The 25,158-nt window shown below is 61.6% G+C and overlaps 2 protein-coding genes and 1 long non-coding RNA gene across 10 annotated transcripts in view; 1 reads left to right on the top strand and 2 right to left on the bottom strand.

Moving 5' to 3' along the window:
- COL9A3 (collagen type IX alpha 3 chain) lies at positions 1-17,679 on the top strand. The gene is made up of 32 exons (XM_058686184.1): positions 1-134; positions 681-749; positions 1,853-1,888; positions 2,490-2,561; positions 3,146-3,199; positions 3,899-3,934; positions 4,242-4,265; positions 4,461-4,514; positions 4,888-4,941; positions 5,273-5,314; positions 6,428-6,484; positions 6,872-6,925; positions 7,578-7,631; positions 7,922-7,975; positions 8,202-8,255; positions 8,639-8,692; positions 9,322-9,375; positions 10,116-10,169; positions 10,255-10,308; positions 10,469-10,513; positions 10,624-10,677; positions 10,768-10,821; positions 11,283-11,336; positions 11,446-11,517; positions 12,414-12,449; positions 12,905-12,949; positions 14,055-14,087; positions 14,232-14,378; positions 14,513-14,567; positions 15,009-15,191; positions 16,134-16,211; positions 16,915-17,679. The coding sequence occupies exons 1-32, from the start codon at positions 63-65 to the stop codon at positions 17,103-17,105; spliced, it is 2,049 nt and encodes a 682-aa protein (XP_058542167.1). The 5' UTR covers positions 1-62; the 3' UTR covers positions 17,106-17,679.
- On the bottom strand, positions 12,113-17,031 carry LOC131486072 (uncharacterized). Of its 4 annotated transcripts, none has more exons than XR_009249172.1 (4): positions 16,891-17,031; positions 16,104-16,282; positions 13,920-15,718; positions 12,113-12,929 (listed from the first exon to the last, which is right to left on the bottom strand). It is a non-coding gene; the product is annotated as an uncharacterized LOC131486072 (long non-coding RNA). The 4 variants fall into 4 exon arrangements; XR_009249173.1 differs by having other exon boundaries at positions 13,920-15,730; XR_009249171.1 differs by having other exon boundaries at positions 13,920-15,278; positions 15,590-16,282.
- Positions 17,677-25,158, bottom strand: part of TCFL5 (transcription factor like 5) — a 16,693-nt gene continuing 9,211 nt past the window's right edge. For 4 of the 5 annotated variants that reach the window (XM_058686188.1, XM_058686187.1, XM_058686186.1 and 1 more), the window contains exon 6: positions 17,677-18,446. In XM_058686188.1, coding sequence (XP_058542171.1) covers positions 18,324-18,446 — 123 coding nt within the window. In that variant the 3' untranslated portion in view covers positions 17,677-18,323. The other variant, XM_058686189.1, reaches the window with a different exon arrangement.

The following is a 25,158-nucleotide window of genomic DNA, read 5'->3' on the forward strand; positions in this document are numbered from 1 at the left end:
CCCGCCGTCCGCCCCGAGCCCAGGCCGCCGGCGCTGCCGCTGCTCAGAGCGCGAGTGCAGCCATGGCCGGAGCCCCCACCCTGGCCCTGCTCCTGCTCGGGCAGCTCCTGGCCGCGACCGTGACCGAGGCGCAGGTGAGCGCGGGCCGGAGAGTGGCGGCCAGGGTGGGAGTCCGGGGGCTCCGAGATGGGGCGTCGAGCAGCACAGCCGGGGGACCGACCTGCCCCCTCCCCGGCCACCCTGGGCCAGTGAGTGAGCCAGGAACCGGGACGCTTGGGGACCGCCTGCGCAGCCTCGAGGCCCATCGCCCACCTCGCCGTGGAGCACAGAGACTGGTCGCCCCACGGAGCCCTCGTGGATGGCGCGACCCTTCGTGGATGAGCCCAGGAGTCGCCCTGTCCTCGCCTGGCCTGGTCGGCTGCTGCTGCCACCAGACGGGCACAATGTCGCCTTTGTTCCCCGAGGCTCCCTGCGGTGCAGCCCCTCCTGGAGGATCCAGGCAGCAGACGCTGCCAGCCCCGGGCTTTGGGGGATCTCTGAGGCAGGCCTGGGGGGCGGGGGGGGCCCGGGGCCAGGCCCCCGGTGCCGTTCCCGACCCAGGAACAGGGGACGCTCTGTTGGGCTGACCCGCGGGAGAGGGTGGGAGGGATCAACTGCATGATGACACTTCTCCGTTTCAGAAAGTGGGACCCCAAGGCCCCCCGGGCCCCCAAGGGCCACCTGGGAAACCGGGCAAGGACGGCATTGATGTGAGTTTGCGGGTGGGGAGGGCTCCGTGGGGTTCTAGTCTGGCTGCAACCTCCCTGAGCCTCTAGACCTGATGGAGACAAAACTAAGTCCCACTCGTCGGGGCTGGGGCGAAGCGGGGTGTGGGGTGTGAGAAGGGACAAAGACGGTCCTTGTTCCTGTTCAGGGTTCAGCCCGCAGGGATCCCGTCCCCAGAGCAGGTGGGGGGTGCACGGTAGTCTTTGGCCTGGGAATGTGGGCACTGATGTGCGTGTCTCCGGGTCCCCGAGGGGCCCTTGCTCCTGTATCCTGAGGCCCTGGGGGTGGAGGTGCAGGGCTGTCCCCTGAGGGTCTTGGGCTGGAGCCAGCTTTGGGGGGCTCTGGAGCTGGCTCTGCCCCAGAGATGCTGTGTCCAGGGGTGCCCCAGGTCAAGTGTGGCCCAATCCAAGCAGCTGAAATCCCGTGGCCAGCCTCCCCCAGGACCGTCTTGGGTGAACCCCCCCCCCCCCATCCAGCCACCTCCATGTAAAGCAGAGACCTGCCCCAGGACCTCCTCACCCGCGAGAGCCCCCCTTGACCAGTCCTCAGTCTCTCTCTGAGCCCCCAAGGCCCTAGATGGCCCTGAGTCTCATATCCACACCAACCCTGGTTGATCTCGACCCGCAGGGTGCTCGGCGACAGCCCCGCAAGGTGGGGGCGGGGCGGGTCATGGTGGCCACATTGGGCCCTGGACCAGGGCCCCCACACCCCTCCCGCTGGGGCTGGGCGCCCGGCCCCCCAGGAGCCCCAGGCTGACGGGAGTCGTGCCGTTCCTTCTGGGGAGGGTTCCACTTAAAAGCCTGGAAGCCTCACGCCAAGGGTCTCGGGCCCAGTGGTCACGGGGGTGGTGTTCCCCCTGGGCCTCTGCAAGTCTGAGGGGCTGTGGCCCACCTTCCAAGGCTTCTCAGGCTGGTGGAGGGGTGGGGGGTATGTCCCTGTGCCTGGCCCCAGAGAGGAGGGGGCCCCTTAGATGTGGATGAGGTCGCCTGTTGGGGGGGGTTCCCGTGTCGCCTCTTGGGTCTCTGCTCCCCTGGGCCGGAATCTTCAGGGGACGCTTGGTCACATGTGGGTGTCTTCCCCTCTACAGGGAGAAGTTGGGCCTCCAGGTCTGCCAGGGTCCCCGGTGAGTGTCCAGCTACGGTGAGGGGAGGGGTGGACCTAGAACCGAGGGGTCAGGACGTCCCCTTCCCACCACACTGGGCCCTGGGTTGCCCGCCAGGCAGGAGGCCTCAGAGGCGGGAAGGGGGCGGGAGGGGAGCGTGTGGGATTCAGCGTGTCCCTGGGCGGCGGCTGGCTTTGAGACGGTCTTTGGGCCGGTGCCAGCCAGGCCAGGTTGCTACAGCCGGCGAGGGGGCCCTGGGCTTTCACAGAGCTGTTCAGGCCCAGGAATTGAGGGTTCTAGGGCACACCGGGGGTCCCACAGAGGGACGCACAGGCCCTTAGCCCGGGCGGCTGACGAAGCATCCAGGTGAACTTCCTACAGAGGTGACTAAGCGGGGGGAGGCGGCTGGAGAGGGCGGCCAGCTGGGGCCAGCAAGGGTGGGCGCCGGGCCCAGCTGGGTGGGGGTCTGCAGGAAAGCCGGCAGCTGGGCCTCCGGTGGAGAAGAGCCAATCTCTAATTGCTGGGCGGTGCCGCAGCTGGAAAACACAAGCCTTATTGGTGAAGGCCAAGGCTCTGGGCTGGACCTGCCCTCACGCCTCTGCCCCCCCCCTCCTCCCTCCAGGGACCAAAAGGGGCCCCAGGGAAGCCAGGGAAACCAGGGGAGGCTGGGCTCCCAGGACTGCCCGGTGTGGACGTGAGTGTGCCCGCCCCTTCCTCCCCCTCCCCCCTTCCCCTCTCGTGAGCCCCCTCCCTTCTCCTCCCCTGAGCCGGGACCGGGACCGGAGGGGTTGTATCCCAGGAGTCAAGTTTAATTGCAGTTCTCCCGCTGGGGCTGGGCCTGCGCTGGGCCTGCTCGGTCGGTCCCAAGAGTCTCCGGATGTCCCCCAGCGGGGGTCCCTTGGCCTGCATCCCAGACCCCTCAGCCCAGGCAGAGGGCAGCCAGCTCCCGGCAGGGGTGAAAATGCTCCTAGCTCTCGGTTCTCCGGCTACCTGGGCCCCTCTGAGCCCCAGGCTGGCTGCGTTTGTCCGTTTGTCCTCGGGGCTCAAGGCCTTGGCCCCAGGGGGGCCGCGGCAGGGCTCCGAGAAGGGACTTCTCCCACCTGCTGGGCTTATCAGCTCCTCACCTCCCCCAGAGGCCCTGGGAGAGGAAGGGGCCGCATGCAAGGTTCTAACCAGTGTCCGGACCCATTTTAGTTAGGAGAGTGCCCTCTGGGGGGAGGCGGGCCGTCCTCCCAGCGTGACCCCTCGAGCCCCCCCCTCCCCTGCCTCTCTCCCCAGGGTCTGACAGGACAGGACGGACCACCGGGCCCCAAGGGCGCACCTGGAGAACGGGTCAGTGCCTGCCCCAAGTTGAATGGGTTCCGCTTGGGAGTGAGGTCCCCACCCCACCCCCAGTGCTGAGCACTGTCCACAAGGCTGGTGGCCCTGAGGGCAGCTGGGACGTCCTACCGCTTGTGCGGTGAGGTGGAGGCCACAGAAGGGCAGGTGGGCTCAGGGGGACGACACACGGGCCCCTGCTTGCAGCCGTCCTAGCGTTCAGACCCGGCAGGGGCGACCGGCCTTACGCGCCAGGGCAGCTGTCTCCGGGTTTCTGTAGGGAGTCTCTTGTCGGGGGCCCCCCGGGCCAGGCCTGCGTCTTCGGGGTACAGGGGAGCGGCAGAAAGGGCAGGGGCCAAAGCTCTCGTGACCTTTGGGGGAGGGGGCTACCTGGAAGGCTTCTTGGAGAGATGGGCACAGGGCCCTTCTGTGTGGCTCGGGTCAGCCCTAGCGCCGGGCCTTCCTGGGGGCGGGTCCTGCCTGCTCTGGGCTGCTTCCTGCGTCGTTTCCAACAGTCTGGATGGATTTTCCTCAGCGGGATTATTGGCAAAGACCTGTCTGGGCTGCTGGGCCTCAGAGGTCCCCCCGGGGCCTTGATCTTCTGTAAAACGGAGAGCTCCCACTTCAGAGGGGGGGGGGCGGGTGGGACAGGTTGCCTCACAGAGTCCTGGGCGCCTGGGCTCAGCTCACTCCTGACCCTCTTTCCTTCTGCAGGGAAGTCTGGGCCCCCCGGGGCCCCCCGGGCTGGGGGTGAGTGTCATTTCCCCCTCTCAGTGGGACTTTGAGGAGCTAGAGGGTCTGACCGGGGCGGGGTGCCCTCGGGAGCCCTGAGAGGCAGCGTCCAGCCCTCTTGCCTGCTGTCCCTCCGGGGCCGAGCCAGCCTGGGCCGGGGTCCTGGGACACCATCTGGGCTGTGTCCTCTCTTCCCCAGGGAGGGCCCCCTGCCCCAGGAGTCTGGGAGTCCCCCTCGTACAGCCCGCCTGTCTCGGCGGTGGGGGATGGGGGTAGGGGAGTGGGCTGTCCCCAGCGCCTTCTGACCCCGTGCTTGTCACTGCAGGGCAAAGGCCTCCCCGGACCCCCGGTGAGTACTGACCACCCTCACGGCCCCACTCAAGCACACCCACCACACTCCGGGCCAGGTGGGCTGCCAGGTCCCAAACTGGGGTTGGGGCCAGCCGCCCCCCACCGGACTTCCTGTCCCTCCAGAGGGGGCAGACGAGCCCTGTGTGGGTCTGTGGGTGCAGACCCCTGTTTCTCACGTCCTTACCCCCCCCAGGGAGAGGCAGGAGTGAGCGGCATCCCTGGTGGAGCTGGCCTCCGGGGCCCCCCGGTGAGTGGCTGGCCCTGACCCTCCCCCCTGCTCAGAGCAAGGGCCCTGCCCACCGGGACACCCCCAATTCAACCCCCAGGGCTTCCTCCCACCTCTGCTCCTTCCCTTCCCTTCCCTTCCCTTCCCTTCCCTTCCCTTCCCTCCCTCTTCCCCTCACCTCTTCCATCCTCCTCCTCCCCCATTTCCTTTCTCATGGCCCTTGACGGAAACCCCAAGTGACATTCAGGGACAAGGACAGGCTAGGCCTTGAGATGTGCTGTGGGCACATGCACAGGCCAGGCTGGGGGAGGCGGGCAGGTGGCAACGTCCCCGTGAGGGCACAGGGAGGGAGACCGCTGGTCACCCTCACCTAATGTCATAACCCACCCCCCAGGGACCCTCTGGACTACCAGGCCTCCCTGGCCCCCCGGGACCTCCTGGACCCCCTGTAAGTACCAGGCAGGGGACCCCAGGGCTTCGCTGGGGTAGTGCCAGGCAGCGATGACGTGGCTCTCCTGTCCCCGGGGACCCCAGCCGCACCCACGTGGACTCCCATCCCCTTTTCAGACACGGGCGGAGTCCGGGGCCAAAGTGGCAGACGGGTCGGCTGACCTGGGGACAGGCAGGGCTCAGGCCCAGTGGCTCAGGACAGGTGGTTTCTGTCCTTGTTAATGCCCAGCACTGGCCACATGAGGGATGAAGGGACTGAGTCTGGAGTGGTGGGTGACAGGGAGGGCGGGGGACGGCAGCATCCAAGTCAGCTGTCTTTTGTGTCCCAGGGTCACCCAGGGGTCCTCCCTGAAGGCGCTACTGACCTGCAGGTAGGCACTTACAGCCATTTGTGAAGGCTGCCCGTCTTGGGGGGAGGGGGCACGAGCCCAGCCCACCACCTCAGGGACCCCGTGGCTCGTTCCCTACCCCCCGGGTCCGCGTGGGTGGCACCAGCTCTGGGCGCGGCCTCGCCACGCCAACTCTGCCCACTGGCTATGAGCTGCTCCCTCTCGCGCTCCTGCCCCCGGGTCCCCTCACCCCCACCCCCACCCCCACCCCCTGCTCACAGGAGCGTGAATGTGAATCGAAGTGAAACAGAATCCAATTGTAGCCTGGCACAGCCGGGCGCTGACCGCTCAGCCACACTCGGCGGGTGTCGGCTACAAGGGTGGCACAGAGGGTTTCCCCAGCAGAGAAGGCTCTGGACTAGCGTCTGGGACTCACTCTTACCTGTGAGCTTTGTCGCTCCCGTGAAAACGAAGACCGCGTCTGGGGCGGCCCCAGGTGCTTCTCCGCTGTGTGTGCGGAGGGGTCGGCGTCCGGTGCTCCTGAAGGATGTGACCTGCCGGCGCCCTTGGCTCCACCCCTGCGTCCGGAGTGTTTGACCAGGGCATGTCCCAGAGGGAGGGTTTAGGGACCTTCCAGAACCTTCCAGAACCTTCCAGCATCGGGAGGATGGCTGGGCCCCTGGCGATGGGCCAGGCAGGGGCAGAGATGAGCTGCGGAATGATCTAGGAAACCCAGCGCCATCCCTTGGCGTTACGGTGCCCTGGGCACGGAGTGCCCCATCCGTGTCTGCAGGACACCTGTCCGTTCCTAGAGAGCATTTGTGCACTGACAGGAGCCCCGGCCCGAGGTTTGCTGCGGGAACACGGGATGAGGGCCCCTTTGTGAAGCCGCTGCGCTGAGTACGGAGAAAGGGGAGCTTGGCTCCCAGCGCGAGCCCGCGAGGGGCCAGGCAGCCGCCATCGTGCTCCGGGCAGTGCCTTTCTGCACCCCCCACCCCACCCCGGGCGGCCACACTGAGCGAGGGCCCGTCCGGGCTCCCCGGGAGGCCTGGTGTGGCCTGAGGTCCCTTCACTCGTCTGGAATGGCCCGTCTCAGGGCCCCTGGGTGTTGACCTGAGAGGCAGGTCCCGCTCTGACCACTCTGCTTTCCAACAGTGCCCGGCCATCTGCCCCCCAGGCCCTCCCGGGCCCCCAGGAATGCCAGGGTTCAAGGTGAGCGGCGGCCACAGGGTGACTCAGACCCGAGCCTCAAGATCCTGAGGGGACTAGGGGGGAGGCGGGCTTCCAGAAAGCCCGCCCTGGTTGTTCCAGGAAGAAGGGAGAGCTGGCCTCCGACCCAGCCTGGGGGCCTTGCTCTGTCCCCACCCCCCTGTTCAGCACTGTTAACGGGCTGGGCACCGGTGTGGCCCCCGGGACCGGGCGGCATGGCGACAGCTGCAGCCAGGGAAGCTGGCGTCAGGCCACCAACTCCCTTCCCTGGCCCGGCCTTGCCCCCTCTTGAGCGGACCTCAGTTTCCCCACCTGATCTGGCGGCCACGCGGGCCTCTGTTCAGGGCTGCTGGGGGTGAGCTGTGACTCCTCGCCCCCACTGGCTTTCAGGGGCCCACCGGCTACAAAGGGGAGCAAGGAGAGGTCGGCAAGGATGGCGAGAAGGTGAATATGGGCCGCGGCAGGGCCGTCAGCCCGGGCGGGGGTGGGAGGGAGGGAGGGGCGCCTGGTGGGGGGGGGGGGGGCAGGGCCCCGCTGGCGGTGGGTCAGGGAGGGGGTGCCGGCCGCCTCTGGGGCGTGCTATGCACGCCTCCTCTGTGGGGCCTGGCCAGTCGGAGCCAAGTGCTTTGGGGCAGGGTCCCTGGACGAACCCCCACCTGCCTGGTCTCACATGGAAGTTCCCTGAGCTCAGGCGGCCCCGCTGGTGGCCGGAGAGGTCTCCTGGAGGCCCCTGCCACCACCCCCCCCCCCTCACCCTGTGGCCCCTGGCCGCGGAAGATTTTGGTCTGCCCTTACCCACAGGCACCAGGTGAGGCTGGGTACATGTCCGGCACGGTGAGGTCGCCGCTCGGGCAGTAGACGTGCCCACGCCAGCCAGGCAGAGGCGTCTGGGAAAGGCTGGGGGCCTTGCAGGAGCAGAAGCCACAGGGACCTTGCCCTCCAGAGGAAGGCCAGAAGCCCCCAACCTCAGAGGCTCAGCTGTGAACAGGGCCACGGCCCCCGCTGCACGGGCTCATCTGGGGGGACCAGTGGGCTTGGACAGGTGCTGGGAGGGCTCAGGCCTGACCCAGCTCACGGCACCTCATCTCCATTGCAGGGTGATCCTGGCCCCCCCGGGCCCGCTGGCATCCCAGGCACTGTAGGGCTGCAGGTGAGCGGGGGAAGGGGCCAGACGTGGGTGGGGATGTGGGGCCAGAGCCCCTCGACTGCTTAGGGCTGCAGGGGACGGTCCACTGACACTCGTAAGAGGGACCGGGCCAGGGTCCTGCCTCTGCCAGGCTGCAGATCCTAGGAATTGTGGCCCTGCCCCCTCCAGGGCCTGGCCCGAGGAGGTCAGGTGCTTCTAGGGAAGACCCTAGGGCCCTCCGTGGCTCCCGGGGGGCGTGCGGTCCTGGGGGTGCTGCTGGCCCAGGCCCTGCCTTTCCAGCTTTCCTCTTACAGGGGCCTCGGGGACTTCGAGGTCTGCCGGGGCCGGCCGGGCCCCCCGGGGATCGGGTAAGTCAGCCCCGCATCAGGTGGAGAGGGGCCCTAGGCGAGCGGAGTGGAGGCCTTGGAAAAGGGGGGTGGGGGACGGTTTGGGACCCCTGGGCAGCTGACTGGGGAGGGGGTGTCTGTTGGGGGTGCTGGAGGCAGGGTCTCTCTGGCTGGAGCCACGTCCTCCAAGGGATGCTGGCCAGGCTCCAGATGAGAGGCCCCAGATGGCCCCCCGCCTCCTTTACAGGGTCCCATCGGATTCCGAGGGCCGCTGGGGATCCCAGGAGCCCCTGGGAAAGTGGTATGTGTGTGTCTGGGGGTGGAGGGTGGCCCCCCGCAGGCCTGGGCTCTCTGTACCCTTCCTCTTCCTCACTCAGACGCCTCCCTCAGTCCCCTGGGCTGCGCCAGGCTGGCCCTTCCGGGAGCAGAGTCCTTTTGTGGGCACGCACCCCTGGGCACACCTGGGCAGGTGCCAGTGGGCACACCTGGGGGCAGGAGTGGGTACACCTGGGGGGGGTTGAGTTTACCGCGAGGGCCTGTTCTCGCTGGGACTTTGGTGTTCTTCCCTCTGGACGTGTGTGAGGTGTGGTCAACGTCCCTCTGGCCCCTGTGACCCTCCATCCAGCCCTCCCACCTTCTGCAGTTAACTTTTTGTTTCCATACCTCCACCCCCCGTCATTTTAGGGTGACAGAGGCGAGAGGGGCCCAGACGGGTTCCGTGGCCCCAAGGGTGACCTTGTAAGTAAAGTGACCTTGATTCTCTGGGTCCTTCCTCCAGACACGCCGACCCCTGGGGAGGGAGGGTGGGGTGGCCCCTGGCCAGCAGCTGGGTCACCGGCAGTTCTGGTGGCTCTGACGAGCTCGTGCCGTGCCGGGAGCAGCGGGGCGGAGGCTGTAGGACCAGGCTCCTGGGGGCGCCTTCCGGCCGATACACTCATCCCGCCAGAGGCCCTGGGCCCTGCGCCGTTGCCCAACTGTGAAATGGAATAACAGAGAAAATGACTCTCAGGTTGAGCGAGCAACCGTGAGTAAAGCTGAGAGATGATCGAGCAATGAGGGGACAGCCCCAAGCTGGCGTCTGCCTGCGGACGCCTTCAACCTCGTCGTCCCCCGGACTGAGTCCCGTGGCCAGAGGCCCAGGAGGCGGCCGCGTGATGCTGAGACGGGTCCCGAGTCCACAAGCCCTTCCGCCCGTGGTTGGGCATCCCCCAGCCCTGAGCACAGCCCCTGGTGCCCGGGAGTCATGGGCACGGGGCGCGTGCAGGGCTCCTGGCCTGAGCCTGCCTGGGGACCAGGGACACAGTCTGGGTGGGGGGAGCATTCCTCTTCCTCAAGGTCCCAAATGCAGTGGCTTATGTGTCTTTTAGGGCAGACCTGGTCCCAAAGGAGCCCCTGGAGTGGCCGGGCCGGGCGGAGAGCCGGTGAGTGCCCGCGGCTGCCGCGGTGTCAGACAACGGCCGGTGTCCCTGGTGTCCCTGCACAGAGCAGGCCCCTGCTGCCCCTGCTGGCCTCCCATCTTCTGCAAGTGTCTCCCCCCCGGGAGAACCCTTCTTCAGCCACCTGGGGCTGTCCGCGGCCGGCGTGTGGCCCTCACTTGGCCGAACGCTGCTGTCGCCGTCCGGAGCCTCCTACCAGTGGCTGAGCAGGGCACGGGGCCATGTGTTCCAGGCAGCCCCGACCGTGCGGAGGAGGCAGAGCGTCTGCCGCAGGGGACAGAAGGGTGGGCTGGGTAGACCGGTGGGCACAGGTGTGGGGCATTCTGAGGGTCCTGGGGCACCCGCACCGCCCGGTCCCCTGCTCAGCCCCTCCCAGCCCCAACCCACGCAGACGAGGACAGGCCCCTGGGGGCCTCCTCTGAAAGCTTGCCCTCCTGCTGGTTTCCCAACACTGGGCTGTGCTCTCTGTTCCTACATCAGTCCAGAGCGTGGGATTGGGAAGGCCCACATCCCAGCCCCCAAGCCTCTGTCTTCTCATCTGCAAAACGGGCCGCAACAGAACTTGGCTGTGGGCGTGGTGAAAACCCCGGGCAGACGCGGAGGGCAGCGTCCTCTGCCCCCCCCCCCCCCCCCCCCGCAGGGACTGACACACCGGCCTGGGGAGGGAGGGTGGGGTGACTGGACACACGCTGCGCCCCAGGCCTCATGCCACCCCCCATCCCCAGGGTATGCCGGGCAAGGATGGGCGGGACGGCGTGCCCGGACTCGATGGCGAGAAGGTTGGTATCTGGCCTACAGGGGAGAAGGGGTCTGCGGGGGTTGGGCCTCCCGGGCCTCAGCACCCTGTCCCCTGACCTCCCGCAGGGAGAGGCTGGTCGCAACGGTGCCCCAGGAGAGAAGGGCCCCAACGGGCTGCCGGTGAGCGTGTGGGCTTCCCTCGGTGGTGCCGGGGCTACGCCGGTGGGGGCTCGGGGACGGGGGCCTTCTGCGCGTCCCCGAGTGGGAGTTTGTGCAGGGGGAGCCCCGCTTTGGGGGTGCTCTGCCACGGGCTCACAGCCCGGACCTCTGACGTGCGCAGGGCCTCCCCGGACGAGCAGGGTCCAAGGGCGAGAAGGGAGAACTGGTACGTGGCTTCTCTGTCTTGCTGGGGGTGGGGGTGGGGGTGCGGGTGGGGGTGGTGTCCGGGCCCCGGAGGGAGGGACGAGCGCACACTCGGGGCTCTCTCTCATGCAGGGCCGAGCCGGGGAGCTGGGTGAGGCCGGACCCTCGGGAGAGCCTGGCATCCCGGTAAGTGTCCCCCCCCTCCCCCTCCCCCCCCCCCGCCCTAAGTCCATGGACCCTGCTGACTCCTGTCCCCCTCCCCCTGACCTCGTGCAGGGAGATGTTGGCGTGCCTGGGGAGCGCGGTGAGGCTGGCCACAGGGGCTCGGCGGTGAGTGAGGCGGGTGTAGCCTGGCAAGGGGGGGAAGGGCAGGGAGGCACCTCCATGTCGCCGTGCGGGCTGGGGAGGCATCTGGGACACGTCAGTGAGCTGAGCCCACGAAAGCCGAAAGACACCGAGGGCCAGGCCCAGCTGTCCCATCCTTGCCGAGGGAGGAAGTCACAGCGCCCGTCGCAGGCTCCGTGAGGTGCAGTGGGGGCTTCCCACCCCTCACGTCCGAGTAGGTGTATAGATGGGATCGTGGGGACACCGGCCACAGGGCCCCAGGCAGCCGTGGGTGTGGGTGCCTGGCTCCCAGGGCTGACGGGCACGTGGGGTCTGAGGGCATGCCTCACCCCCACAACCCCCAGCCGCCCCCCATCTCTGTCCCTGGCGAGTAGGCCAGCTCCCGTGTCTGCCCGGCGTCCCTGGGGGCAGCCGAGCTGGACCCACACCTTCCTTTTGTCTTTTAGGGGGCTCTGGGCCCGCAAGGCCCTCCTGGAGCCCCTGGCGTCCGAGGCTTCCAGGTGGGTGAGACCTGGGGCGGGGTTTACGCCCAGAGGGGCCAGCTGAGCAGGGGAGGGGTCCCCGCTGGGCTCCTTTGTGGGTGCTGACGAGCTGGGTCCTTGTCTGCAGGGCCGGAAGGGCGACACAGGAGACCCCGGCCTGCCGGGCCCCCAGGGCCTCCGAGGTGTCACGGGTGACCGGGTAAGTGGCTGTCCCAGCAGGGGGTGCCCTACCCCGCCCCGCCCTGTGCTCCTGGCTCCGTGGGGGCCTGTCGGGTTTCAGCTGAGGGTCGGACAAAGGGTTACGGTGCTTTAAGACAAGTGTGAAAACCACAACTGCTGTTAACCGTCACTGCTTCTAACTTTCCTAGCGGTCTTGTGACGGTGGGTTCAGTGTGGGTCCCTGCGGTCCCGGGACGGTCGGGCCAGAGCGCCCAGGCGCCCGGCAGGGCAGGACCAGGCCCCACTTGGACGCGCGCCCCAGGCCCTGCCAAGGCCGCGCTTGCCTCTGCCATCACCCCTGCAGACGGGAAGGCCCAGGAGCTGCCGTCCAGACCTCGCTTCATTCCGGGGAGGCAGGCAGGGCAGGGCGGGGGCCACGGAAACCGCTGGCCGAGAAAGCGGCCCTTCGTTAGCCTCCAGGCGGGCGGGAAACCCCAGGGGCCAGGGCCTCTGCGGGGAGGGGGGGGGGGCCGGGGGGCTGTGCTCACAGAGGGTCCTCGCCTTCCCCCCCACCTTGCCCACCCCGGCCTCCTCCATCCCCTCCCAGGGCAGCTCTGGCTCCTGCTGCTGTTTAAGCAGACAGACAATTGTTATTTTAATGTTCTCTGTTCTCGGGGCGACCCCAGCCTGCACCTCCCCAGACACATCCGGTCCCACTCGGGACGCCACCCGAGGGTTACAGGTGCCAGCTGCCCGCACGGTCACTGGTGGTACAAGCAACACCCAACCCAAAGAGGCCCGTTAAGCGCCCACGGCACCCTGCGTGCTGCGATGCTCTGGCGTCCCGAAGACACTTGGGGGACGCGCCCGGGCCCCTGGGCTCCACCCCCCCGGGGGCCCTGGGCTTCCTCTAAGGCCGAGCCTTCTCTCTGCCAGGGCCCCGGAGGAGCCGCAGGCCCGAAGGGAGACCAGGTGAGTGGGTGCCCGCTGGTCCCGTCGATGCAGGCTGGAGCTCCTCTCTCCCTCCCGCTGTCTTCATGACTGGCTTCTCCTTGCTCCCTCTGAGTGGAGGTGACCGCTCTGGACACCCAGCCCAACTGGAGCCCCCGGCTCGGCTCCTGGGGCTCCCGGGGGAGGGGGTGTTCCTGCAGACCTTCTGGGAATGTGAGCTCGTCAAGGGCGGCATCTGGGCTCCAGGCCTGTTTGTAGGTCAAAAATTTGTCCTCTCTGGAAAGGCTAGGGAGCTGGGCCTGTGACCTCCAGGTGGCCCCAGGTCCTTTTTATATTGGTTGAGGATTCTGCTCGGCAAGAAAGCCTCGTGTCAGGTCAATAAGGGACGTCAGCCTGCGTCCCCCTGGTCCGGGGTCTCGCGAACCAGCTCCCGAAGCTTGAGAACGTGGTTTAACGTTGGGGCGTGTCGTTCCCAGGGCACTGCAGGTTCTGACGGCCTTCCTGGGGACAAAGGAGAGCTGGTGAGTGTGACCGAGTCGGCCTCACTTGTGTTAACAGCTGAGTGTGAACGAGCCGTGTCCGGGGGAGGCCAGTCTCTGCTGGTCCTGGGAGTGGGGGAAGCCGCGTGGAGGCCAGGGGCTGGGCCCATGTGTCCCTGTGGGTCCTGTGGGCTCCTGTCCACGTGATGCTGCCTGCAGTCACGTCACCGGTGACTTTCGGCGGGAACTGGGGCACGGTTCAGATAAAACTCCAGAAAACTCTGCCTCCACAGAGCTAAAAATCAAGTTATGTTTAGAGTAAAATCCTTGACTGAGCTCATGGACAGGTGGACCTTTTCCTGGACGCTGGAGCACGACGGTCGTGGGGTTTCGGGGGAAGGGTCTTTGCCCCGTGGCCAGGGTTTCAGTTCGGTGACTAAGGCTGTCGAGGTGTCTGGGGGAGATGGCGACGACCCGGCCCCGGGGACCCTCGTCTCTGGCACAGCCCACAGCCCTGTGACCGTAGCCAGGACGTGGTCAGGGCTCTGTGTGTGTGTGTGTGTGTGTGTGTGTGTGTGTGTGCGCGTGCGCACTTGAGGTTTATTTTGGGGGATTCCCGGATGACCTTGACCCAGCAGGAACCTGGGAACCCGTCCCTGATAATCTGATGGGGGTGGCAGTTCCTGCCGGCTGCGGAGCCCAGAGGCGTCTGCTCTCGCCGACGGCGGCATGGCAGAATGGGTCCTGGGCCATCTGCTGTCTGGTTGGGACCACGTGCCTGTTCACAGGCAGCCAGGAAGCTTCCTGAGGAGGACACAGCTGGGGAAAGGGAACCTTAGGGACAGACTGTCAGCTTAGCGTCATTTATTATAATGATAATAACGGCCAGGAGCAAAGTCAACACGTGTGAGAAAAAGTACGAAGCAGCTACTGAAAACACCCTTTAGGAAAACTAAGTCACAAAAACATCAGTGGTCATAACACAACCCCAGTGAGATAAAAACGTACTTACAAGAGATCCTGAAGCGGTCAAGTTGTAGTTTCCCGGCTGTTCGAGGCCATCCCTGACCAGTAACATGCTGGCCTGGTTCTCTGGAAGCAAACGCCCGCCTGCCTAGCAACACACGCAACGGCTCCTCTCTCGCAGGGTCCCGGTGGTCCCGTCGGTCCCAAAGGAGAGGTAAGTGGCTGGCAGCCGTCCCGACAGCAAAGCCCAAAGGAGACACAGGCTTGCAGGTCGCGAAGCTGGCTCTGCCCGGAAGCGGGGCAAGAGGGAGGAGCGTGCGTGGCGGGGCTTCTGGGCACTGGTCCCATTCTCCCCTAGTCCGGCAGTCGAGGGGAGCTGGGCCCGAAGGGCATCCCGGGCCCCAACGGCACCAGCGGCGTGGATGGTGTCCCAGGCCCGCCCGGCCCCGTGGGTTTCCAGGGCGTCCAAGGCGTGCCTGGCATCACTGGGAAGCCCGGAGTCCCGGTACGTGCTTCTTTCCCTGTGTTGAGGTCGGCGTCCGGGGGCGGGGGTCACCTTCCCGAGAGTGATGGCGGGGTGCCCCTGGAGGTGCCGGCCTGCCCCCCTGTCCACTGACCAGCTTATGGGGTGCGTTTCAGGGGCGAGAGGCCAGCGAGCAGCACATCCGGGAGCTGTGTGGGGCGATGCTCAGTGGTGAGTGCCCTCCCACCCCCTTCCCTGCCCAGCTGCCTGGGGTCCTTGGGGGTCTGCTCTGTCCATCTGCACCAGGTGGGGGCTCCCTCCCCCGGGATTTAATACTGGGCCAGGCGCTCTAAACGTCTGCTCAAAGAATCAGTCATGAGGGACGGGGACTGGGCCCTTTCAGCCCTTCCGAACTGAGTGGCATCTTTTGGCCGCTTTGATTCACAGGGCTTTTGAGGAGCTCGCGCAAAGGGAGCGCCTCCTTCTGGGCCTCGACTCACTGCTCGGTGCTCTGGCAGCACTAGAGTTTCGTGCCCTGACACCAAGTTTGGGCCACTTTCAATCTGTGAGACTTCCTTCTGGAAGGCGGGCAGCCCTGACGTGTCAGCCGTGGCATAGAACACTTCCGCTAATCCGCTTTGAATAAACGTGTGCCCCTTTGTTTTTCAAAAGAACAAATTGCACAGTTAGCAGCTCACCTGAGGAAGCCTTTGGCGCCGGGATCCGCGGGCCGGCCTGGTCCAGCCGGACCCCCAGGTCCCCCGGGGCCCCCCGGCTCCATCGGCCACCCCGGTGCACGAGGGCCCCCTGGATATCGTGGTCCCACCGGAGAGCTGGGAGACCCTGGGCCCAGAGGTGAGTGGCCCCCGCATTCCTTCTCTCTCCCACGAGCACTGCAACGTTTTTTTAATGTGATGTTTTTCTCAAATACCATCAGAACATCTGGGGGGAAGGACAGACAAACGTGAGAAGCACACAGAAGCCCCTTTATACACCATAGGATGTGCCTTCGTAAAAACCGACACATGTGAACGTTTCTGTGGCAAAAGGCAAAAGCCGTACGGAGCTCCCTTTTAAAGGTCGACGATGCACTAGATGTAATTTAGGAACCAGCTCAAGTCACAGACGCGCCCCCCATGGGCCCCGGGGCCGGCCTGTGCTGGCGGCGGGGTGCTCGGTGCCCATGATCGGAGCCTCACGTGTGTGTGAGTGGGCGGGCACTAACCTTTTCCAAAACGGCCTCGAACACTCACCCCATTTCCAAACTCTAAGCTGTGCCACCATGGCCGGCTGGCCCCGCCAGCGAGCCTCACGGCCCAAACGAGGGAGATCACGCTCATGATTCCAGTCCATTCCAACTTACCGATCCAATAATTTTGTTTCTGAAAAGTAGCCTAAGAAAAATACTTCCAAGGGAAACAAATCTGTAAATCCCTTTCTTCATCTGTGAAGCGTAAAGTATTCCAAAGTTAGCAGCGCCATTTCCCATATCCTCACGCCCGAACCACCTGAGCCCCGGAGACGGACGCACACACCTCCTCCCCCCTCCCAGACGCCGTGCCGTCCCTCCGCACCGATGGAACCCCCGAGGTTCCCTGCGGGTGGCCCGGAGTCCTGCCCCGCCCCGTGCCAGTGCCCTTGGTCCCCAAACCGAGATGCATTCGAGCGTCAACCACCTTGACTGGTTGTGATGCTTGGGCTGTTTTCCTGAGTGTGTCACTTTGGGGAAAAGCCTGCAAAGTGGGCGTCAGAATGTGGGTCACGCACCTGGGGCTCACATCCACTGCTTTCCCACAGGGACCCAGGGAGACCGAGGAGACAAAGGCTCGACGGGTGCGGGTCTGGACGGGCCTGACGGAGACCAGGGGCTCCAAGGTACGTGTGCCGGCCGCTGTCGGCTTTGCTTCCAACTCTGCGCGGGGCGTGCTTGGGCGACGAACGGCCTTCTAAAGGAACGAGCTCTCTCTTGGCAAACTCTCTTAGGAGGTCAGGAACTGTCTGAATCACTTTGTAGAACAGCTTACTCGAGAACCCATTCAGGAGAATCTATTTAGTGCAGGCCACCCACCATCGATTTCAGCTAAATTCTAACACGATCCCTTCACTGGCCCGTATGTATCCTGGACGTTTGAATTGACATCAACATACATGTTTTGTGGAGAGACAGGGGCTTCCCAGGAGGCCTTCCGGGCCTGGTCTCACCTGCACCCACGCCCTAGGGGCCGGGGGCCCGAGGCCCGCCGGCCCCCACACCTGGGGCTGCCCGCGAGGCAGCGGCCACTCTGCCTCCACCTGCTTGGGGGCCCGGTCACCTCCGTCCCTGCTCACCAGACAACCCCGCACACCCCCCTGGCTCACCACAGACCGAGCTCAGCTCCGGTCCGAGCCGCCACCCCTGGGACAGATCCCGGACCCCCACGCACCTCTCACTGCACCTCACCTCCTTCCCGCACCCCCTCCCCTCCCCTGGGCCCTTCCAGAGTGGGGAATAAGCTCTAAGACCAAAGTGGGGGGGCAGGTGGAATGGCTGTCCGTTCCCACCGTCCACACTCACCTTCCTGCTCCGACTCGTCTCCAGGACCGCAGGGCGTGCCCGGCGTGAGCAAGGATGGCCGAGACGGGGCCCAAGGCGAGCCCGGGCCTCCGGGAGATCCCGGCCTCCCTGGTGCTGTTGGTGCTCAGGGGACCCCCGGCATCTGTGACACCTCTGCCTGCCAAGGAGCCGTGATGGCAGGGGGCGGGGAAAAATCCGGCTCTAGAAGCTCCTGAAACGCAACTGAAGGAAGTGAGGGAGAGGATGAGGCTGTGCTGCAAGCAGGGAGCTCCGGAAGGTCCCAGAAGAGACCTCAGGCCGCGCCGTGACGTCCCCCGAGGCCCTCCCGGCCCGGCCCTCGTGTCCTCGACAGCAGCGACTGGACACTGGGTCCCTGAGAGCATCCTCCAATGCCCTGTCTCGTGTTCTGTCTCCCATGTATTTACAGCTGAAACGTCGTACCTCAGCCCAGCCCTACGTGACGTGGCATCTGGGGGTACAGGCCGCACACGCAGTTCTGTACGATTCCACAGATAGAAAATATTCAGCTTGTTTACACAGCATTTGTGGAAGGACGAAGACGTGGTCCCAGCGAGACGATCTATGAAATCTAACGACCACAGTGTAACAAATAAAGACGTTCACGTACGGCATCCCGACTACACATGGTCTAGTCTGATTTTCCCGCTTTTCTTGTGTACAAACTTCTACCGTCTCCAATTAACAGTATTTATTGAAGGTGACTTTGTACTGCACGAAAGTCTGCTATTACCTGTTGTGATAAATAAAGCCACTCATTTGAAAAACTCAGTTCCAAACACTAGAGTTTATTACACAGAAAGTAGGGACTCTCAATATGGAAATCAGGGTGTGAAGTAACCCACTGTGACGATATTTCATTTACGGACAAAAATGGCTTCAAAGGGAGTCTGGAAAATGTCCAGCAGGAAGGCTGGAAATGGACCACATCTCACAACATGGTCCTGTGTGAATGGAGTCGGTACAAGGGGAGGGAGAAACAAAAGAGTGAAATTTCCAAACTACTTCTAATTAAGAAAAATTTAACTTGTTCCAGTTGCTAAGCGGGCACATTTAAAATGCAGATAAAATAAGTAAAAAGCAATATACCTTTTAAGACTAAGGAAATTACAAAGGATGGTAATCTTCAAAGTTATCATGTTAAGAAACATGATGGAATCAGGCAGGTAATTGAGAAGTTTCTTGTCAATTGGCAACGTCTTCATCCCCAAATGGTCTAAGAGGACACGGATGACTAGTAAGTATTTTGTTCTAGACAAACATCTTTACACGACGTGCTTTAACGTCCCCACTGGAGGCCCATCAACTTGACCTGCGTCCCCCTAGAGTCAAACCACCGGGGCTCCTGGGTTGCACAGACGCTTGGGGGCCCCGGGCGGCAGCCGCCACTGCCGGGAACTCGCGGTCGGTGCCGGTCACTTGACGTCCATGGCTGGGCTGCTCTGTAGGCTCTCCTGTGCGGGACGCGTCACCAAGGAGTCCGGTCTGGTCAACTTGAGCCTTCTGCCAGTTTTACCGCAAAACACACTCTCAAATTCCTGAAGTTGAGAAATGACCGTTAATGCACTGAATTTACAGACACGGAAACTATCTCCACAACACAAAGGTTGTGTGTTGGGGGGAGCATTTGGCTGGCTCAGTCGGTGCAATGTGCACGGCTCTTGATCTCGGGGTCGTGAGTTCGAGCCCCGTGGTGGGGCGGAGAGAGTACTTACAATGAAAAAAACCTTTAAAAAATTAAACAAAGAAGGTTGAAATTATGAGCTAAATTACTTCAAGATATGTAGGCGTCATCTACAAATTCATGTCGCATCTCGTAAGGGGGTGTACAGGATAAAAAGGATTCAAACATTTTTCTCCGTTACATTTACATGTATTTTTAACTTTCCAATAGAGTCTCATGACGCCTGAATATAGTATAAAGCCTTCTTTATTTAAAAGCAGCAGCCATACTTACAGATTTTCTATCGTAGCATAATACACCACTTTACCCCTTTAGTGTCAGTGTTCAATCAGCCGCATTAAGGACATCAGTGTTTCAGAGCCATCACTACCATCCATCTCCAGAACTTTCCATCACCCCACACAGACACCGTACCCATGACCTACCCCCCACACACCAGCAAGTGTTCCGGGGCAGGCCTGGGGTCAGGGGTTACCTCCGCACCCGTAAGACTAAAATCTGGCTCCCGTGGTACCGTCGGCACGGCCCTTGCTCACGCTGTCCTGCCTCCAGGAACTTTTCAAGGCCTCAGCTCTCGTGCCTGGGGCAGGCTGGCTGTCCCGAGCACAGGGTCAGCCCCAAGCTCACAAAAGAAGGCAAGTGCAGACAGCCAGATCTTTGTCAGCCTCTGGGAAACGGGATCGTGGGTCTGCACAACGCAGAAGGCAGACGTCCTATGGACAAAGTGTTCCGTCTCTTCAAGAAATAAAGAGCAAGGAGCAAATGTCCATCGAGGGATGAATGGCTAAAGATGTGGTATACATACAATGGCGCATTACACGGCAATCACAAAGAAGGAAATCTTGCCATCTGCAACTACGTGGATGGAACCAGAGAGTATTATGCTAAGCGACATTAGAGAAAGACAAAAATCATAGGACTTCACTCATAGGAGGACTTTAAGAGACAAAACAGACGAACATAAGGGAAGGGAAACAAAAATAATATAAAAACAGGGAGGGGGACAAAATGTTAAGAGACTCTTCAATATGGAGAACAAACAGGGTTACTGGAGGGGGTGTGGGAGGGGGGGTGGGCTCAATGGGGAGGGGGCACTAAGGAACCTACTCCTGAAATCCTGGTTGCGCTACACGCTAACTAACTTGAATGTAAATTGAAAAATTAAATTAAAATGTTAGGTCTGCAACTGCTGTAAAATAAAATAGTCCCGCAAGGGAGGCAGGACCGGAGTACAGACGAGGCGATCTTGGCCCTGAAGCAGAGTTACAGGAACACAGGAGCTCGGTATTCTGTTCTCTCCATGTTTGTGCACGGACACATTTCCACGAGTTTTTTAAGCATAGCATTCTTATGCCGCTGAGTCTAGGCTTAAAGGTTTTGTTACAGTAAAAAATACATAACGTGACATTTTGTTTTAACCGCTGTATGTGGTTTTATCCGGTGCACGAACTGCCTTCACAGCGTCGCGTGACCACCACCACTTTTCATCTTTCCACACGGACACTGTGTCCCCCGTCAAACATGACTCTCGTCCTCCCGCAGCCCCTGCCCACCATCCCACTTTCTGTCCCTACGAATGGAACAGCTCCAGGGGTCACACAGAAGTGGACCCACGGGGCGTCTGTCCTCCTGTGACTGGTTCACGTCACTCAGAGCGGCGACGAGGCGCGCCCGTGCTGCAGCAACCCTCTCTGCCTACGGCTCTCTCTGGCTACGGCTGAGTAAGCGCCCTCCGCACGCACGCTGCCAGGCAGCGGGCCCGCCTCCAACATTCTGGCCTCTGAGACCAGAGCTGCTGTGAACACTGACATACAGGCGTCCATCCGGGTCCCTGCTTTTAAGTCTCTCGGGTGCATAACCCCCAAGAGGGACTGCCGGATCACGCAGTAATTCTAGGCTAACTTCTTGAGACACCGTCAGACAACTGTCTGCAGCAGCCGCACCATCTGACATTCCCACCAGCAGCCCCGAGTTCCAGCTCTGCACCTCCTGTGAGCACCTATTTTGTCTGTAACAGCCACACGTGACGGTGAGAAGTGGTACTTGCACGTGGCTTTGACCTGCATTTCCCTGATGGTCAGAGATGGCGAGCATCTTCTCATGCACTTGCTGGCCATTTGCTCACCTTCTCTGGAAAAAGGTGCTCGAATCCTTTGTTTTTGTATTGTGTTGCTTTTGTTGCTGGGCTGTAGTGGGTTTATATTTAGTTCACGTCCTGAAAGGGAAGAAGTACTCTGCTGAACGAGTTTAACTTCGGAACCATCTGGAATGGCTGGGGCACGCCACCTGTCCACCTTCAAAGTGGCATCTGACCAAGGCCACCTGTCATTTCTAACGACTATCCCACTCAGCCGCTACATCTGCACATATCTCTAATTTTCTTCCCGAACTTTAAAAGGTTTTAGGGTCTCAATGCAATTTAAGATGAACCATATTTTGACAGTTTCCTATATCCTGACACCCAAAGCCCAAATAGAAAATATCTGCCTGTACTGAAAAGGCAGAATTTCCCTTTGGGAATAATTAAAGCCACAAAGAAGGAAACAATCATTTCCGATGTAAGAAAGCACTCCAGAGATTTCCTGACCAGTGTCCACGCTGCGAGACTGGTGCCGGGCCTCCGCCTTTGTGCTGGGCATCTGTGCGGGCAGCGGGTAAGCTGGTGTGGCCTGGATGCCCACGGGGTCCCAGCTCTCAATCACGAGGCACTGGGGTGGCTGCGATCGCCAGGCCTCCTTGTAGGCCAGAAGTTAGTGGGCGACTGCCACTCTCCCCTCTCAGTCGGCACCTACTTCAACAAAACCTAAGTGAAATGGCAGAGTTTCAAGGGAGTCTTACAGCTCATCAAGACACCTTGATGCTTTCTGGCCAGAGTGTGCAAATACAAGAGAAGCCAAACACAAGAAGTGCATTTCTCAGGGCGCCCGGCTGGCTCAGTAAGGAACAGCCAGTGACTCCTGACCTTGGGGTTGTGAGTTCGAGCCCCGTGTTGGGTGTAGAGATTATAGAAACAAAAATAACCTTACAAAAACAAAGCGTATTCCTTAAGAGGAAGGAGGGCGATGGTTCCGAGCACCCATCAGGAAGCTGCACCAGGAAGTCGGGAAGGGAAAGTACCGGCCGCCTGTCTGGGGCAGAGACAGGCGTGCCACACAGCAGAGCAGGAGGGGAAAGTCTGAATCGCCACGAATAGTCTCAACCTAACAAACACAGAATTCACCGAATGGAGTATACACATTCTTTCCAAATAAATACAAAACTTTTAAAAACTGACAACAGAAGAGGTCACGATGGAAGTCTCAACAAACTTTCAAAAATGGTTTCTTTGTACAGACCATCTTCATTGATGACAACGTAATACGAAAACGTGAAAAACAGGGGCGCCTGGGTGGCTCAGTTGGTTGAGCATTTGACTCTTGGTTTCGGCTGAGGTCACGATCTCACGTTTTGTGGGTTCAAGCCCTGAGTCAGGCTCTGTGCTGGAAGCATGGAGTCTGCTTGGGATTCTCTGTCTCCTTCTCTCTCTGCCCCCCACCCCCACTCTGCCTCTCTCAAAATAAAGAAAACTTATAAAAAATTTAAAAAAATAAAATAAAGGGGAGCCTGGGTGGCTCAGTCGGTTGAGCGGCCGACTTCGGCTCAGGTCACGATCTCGCGGTCCATGAGTTCGAGCCCCGCGTCGGGCTCTGTGCTGACAGCTCGGAGCCTGGAGCCTGTTTCGGATTCTGTGTCTCCCTCTCTCTGACCCTCCCCCGTTCATGCTCTGTCTTTCTCTGTCTCAAAAATAAACGTTAAAAAAAATAATAATAATTAAAAAAAAAAAATAATAAAATAAAATAAAATAAAATGAAATACAAAGTAGCCAGAGACCTCTGCTTTAAAAACAGAAAAAGTAAAAAGCCAAATGCTTTTACCTCAGTGTGACAGAAAAAAATAAAACCTTAAAAAAACGACAGAATAGGTAATGCTTTTAAATAACGGACATAAAAGCAAATCATGATAGAAGAAAACATGATCAGGTGCCTGGGTGGCTCAGTCGGTTGTGTCTGACTTTGGCTCAGGTCATGATCTCGCGGTTTGGGAGTTAGGGTCCCGAACTGGGTGAGCCCCGCTTCTCTCTTGCTCACTTGCGCCCCCTTTCTCAAAAAAGAAAAAACGAGAAAACACTACCACTGACTCTGCCCGCCCCCCAAATGCTGACAGAGCAGCAAGGCTCACGGAGACTCGGGCACAGGCACCCAGGTTCAGAGTGACAAAGGAGCAGAGGGGGGACAGAGCTGCAACGGGGCCACCAGGGCCCACCCACCAGGCCAGGTGATTGTCCTCGCCTTCAGAGCCAAAGAGGGGGTATGTTCCTGTCTGGAAGGTTGAAGGAGGGGTCTGTGTGCGGGAGGGGGAGGGGGGACACCAGTCAATAGGGGACCGGGGGATGCTGCGCACCGACTGGGGAGACCGTCAGCCTGTCAGCCGTCACCCCCAGGGCCACGGACTAACTCAGGGTGCCCGTCACTGGTGAAACAGGAACCAACCAGTCAGAGGCTGGCGGACGTGGGGGCAGGAATTCCCGCAGCACCAAGTGGTGGTGCTGCCGGGAGAGTGGGCGGGGGGTGGGGGGGGGCTGTGAGGGGGCGGGAGGTGCAGAGGGAGGGGCCGCCCGCGGCTGGGCTGAGATTCCCGGTGCTCTCTCTCGACGGCTCCTCATAACCAGTGGGGAAGCTGCAGAGGACGTTATCGGGAGAACAGGCAAATCCAGGCAAATCCAGAGGTGACCCCTGAGCCGGACAACAGTTTTGGACGGAAGTTACATTTCCTGAGTCTGAGCACCGTATCCCGGTTCCTAAGACGAGGCTTTTGTTCTTCAAAAATACACAAGTCCTGAGGTATCTACGAGTCGTTGTTAAACGGTTCAGGAAAGTATATAATGAGAGATCAAGCACGACAGAGCGAATGGGCTATGACGTTAGCAACTGGTGACTCCGAGTGAGGCTGGTGGGCACCCGCCGAGTTCGGTACAAATCTTGGAACTTTTCTCAAAGTTTGAAATTCTATCAAAATTCCCCATATAAAGTGAATCATCTACTTCAGAGTTCTACAGACACCCGACCTCATCTCCCCCAAACCTCAACGTCATCGTAAGCAAACGTGAGGTGGGGCAGAGTGGGTGCAACTTAAGGAGACTTAAAGTTTTAATTAAACGCAATACATAATCCATGGGTGGGTGTGGGTTTGGAGGAAAAAAGAAAAACCGCTACGAAAGTCATTTGAAACATTCCGGGGAAACACCAATATGGACTATTAGATGCCAGCATGGCGATCAACCTCGTGAGGCACAGTAACGGCACGGGGGGTGCGCGGGAGAATTTTCCAGGAGACGCGTCCAGAAATACCTAGAGGTGAAGAGACGCGACGCCTGGAAGCGTCTCTGAAACTGCGCGGCCAACACGCGAGTGCGTGACGTAAACACGGTAAACGCCGACCCCGGGTGACGGGTGCGGAGGTGTTCGTTGTACTGTGTGTATGTTCGTTAGAAAAACAACACAAACTGGCCTGAAACCAACACAACACTGTATGGTAACTACGCTGGAAGTGAAACAAATTAACGAAGAAACAAGAAAGGGCGCCAAGGGAACCAGGTGTCTGCTGACGGAGCCCCAGACTCATCTCCCCGTCGCCCTCTGGACACGGCTTGGTGCCTCCTGGGCACCGAAAGCCTCGCACGTCTGCGCCAGATGCCGGAGGCCGCCCCGGCCCACGGCGGGCCCCGCGTGAAACATCGATCAGATGGCGCCCGTGGGGACGGGCACAGGAGACCCCCCCTCCCCGAGACGGAGCCGGGCGCCTCGGCGGGGGCTCGGGCGCCACAGCCGGCCGGCGAGACCAGCCTCGGCGCGGGAGGCCTCGGTGCCCCCGCCCCCCTGCCCCGGCAACACCACCCCGGCCACTGCCTGCCGGAGCCAGAAACCGCCCCAAACCCTGACTCCCCCTCCTCTCCGGCACACTGCCGCCCCAAACGACCCGCCCCGATCTCCCCCTAAAACCTAAGAGAGCGGGCCTTCCCTGTGTTCCCCGCAAGCTTGCGTGTCCTGCGTGGCGGTTCCTCGTTCCCCCGAGACTCACTTTGCCAGTAAAACCACCGGCTGGTTTGCTTTTAAGGCTGACGTGGCACTGCTGCCTACGACCCTCCAGACCCCCTGCCACCCCTGCTGCAGGCAGGGCCCACAGAGCAGCTCTCCTCTTGACAGGACCGACACGCCCCTGCATCGTCCGCTCGGCCAGCAGGCTCTTGGTCTCATTCGAAGGGTGACCCCCCGGCATCCTGAACAAGCCTGGGTGCAGTGACCTGTGGAACGAAACGTGTACTAAAACAACTCGGGAAGGGGCGCCTGGGTGGCTCAGTCGGTTAAGCGTCCGACTTCAGCTCAGGTCACGATCTCGCGGTCCGCGAGTTTGAGCCCCGTGTCGGGCTCTGCGCTGATGGCTCAGAGCCTGGAGCTTGCTTCCGATTCTGTGTCTCCCTCTCTCTCTCTGCCCCTCCCCCGTTCATGCTGTGTCTCTCTCTGTCTCAA

This window comes from Neofelis nebulosa, chromosome 9, assembly GCF_028018385.1.
Source record: "Neofelis nebulosa isolate mNeoNeb1 chromosome 9, mNeoNeb1.pri, whole genome shotgun sequence".
NCBI classification, from domain to species: Eukaryota; Metazoa; Chordata; class Mammalia; order Carnivora; family Felidae; genus Neofelis; species Neofelis nebulosa.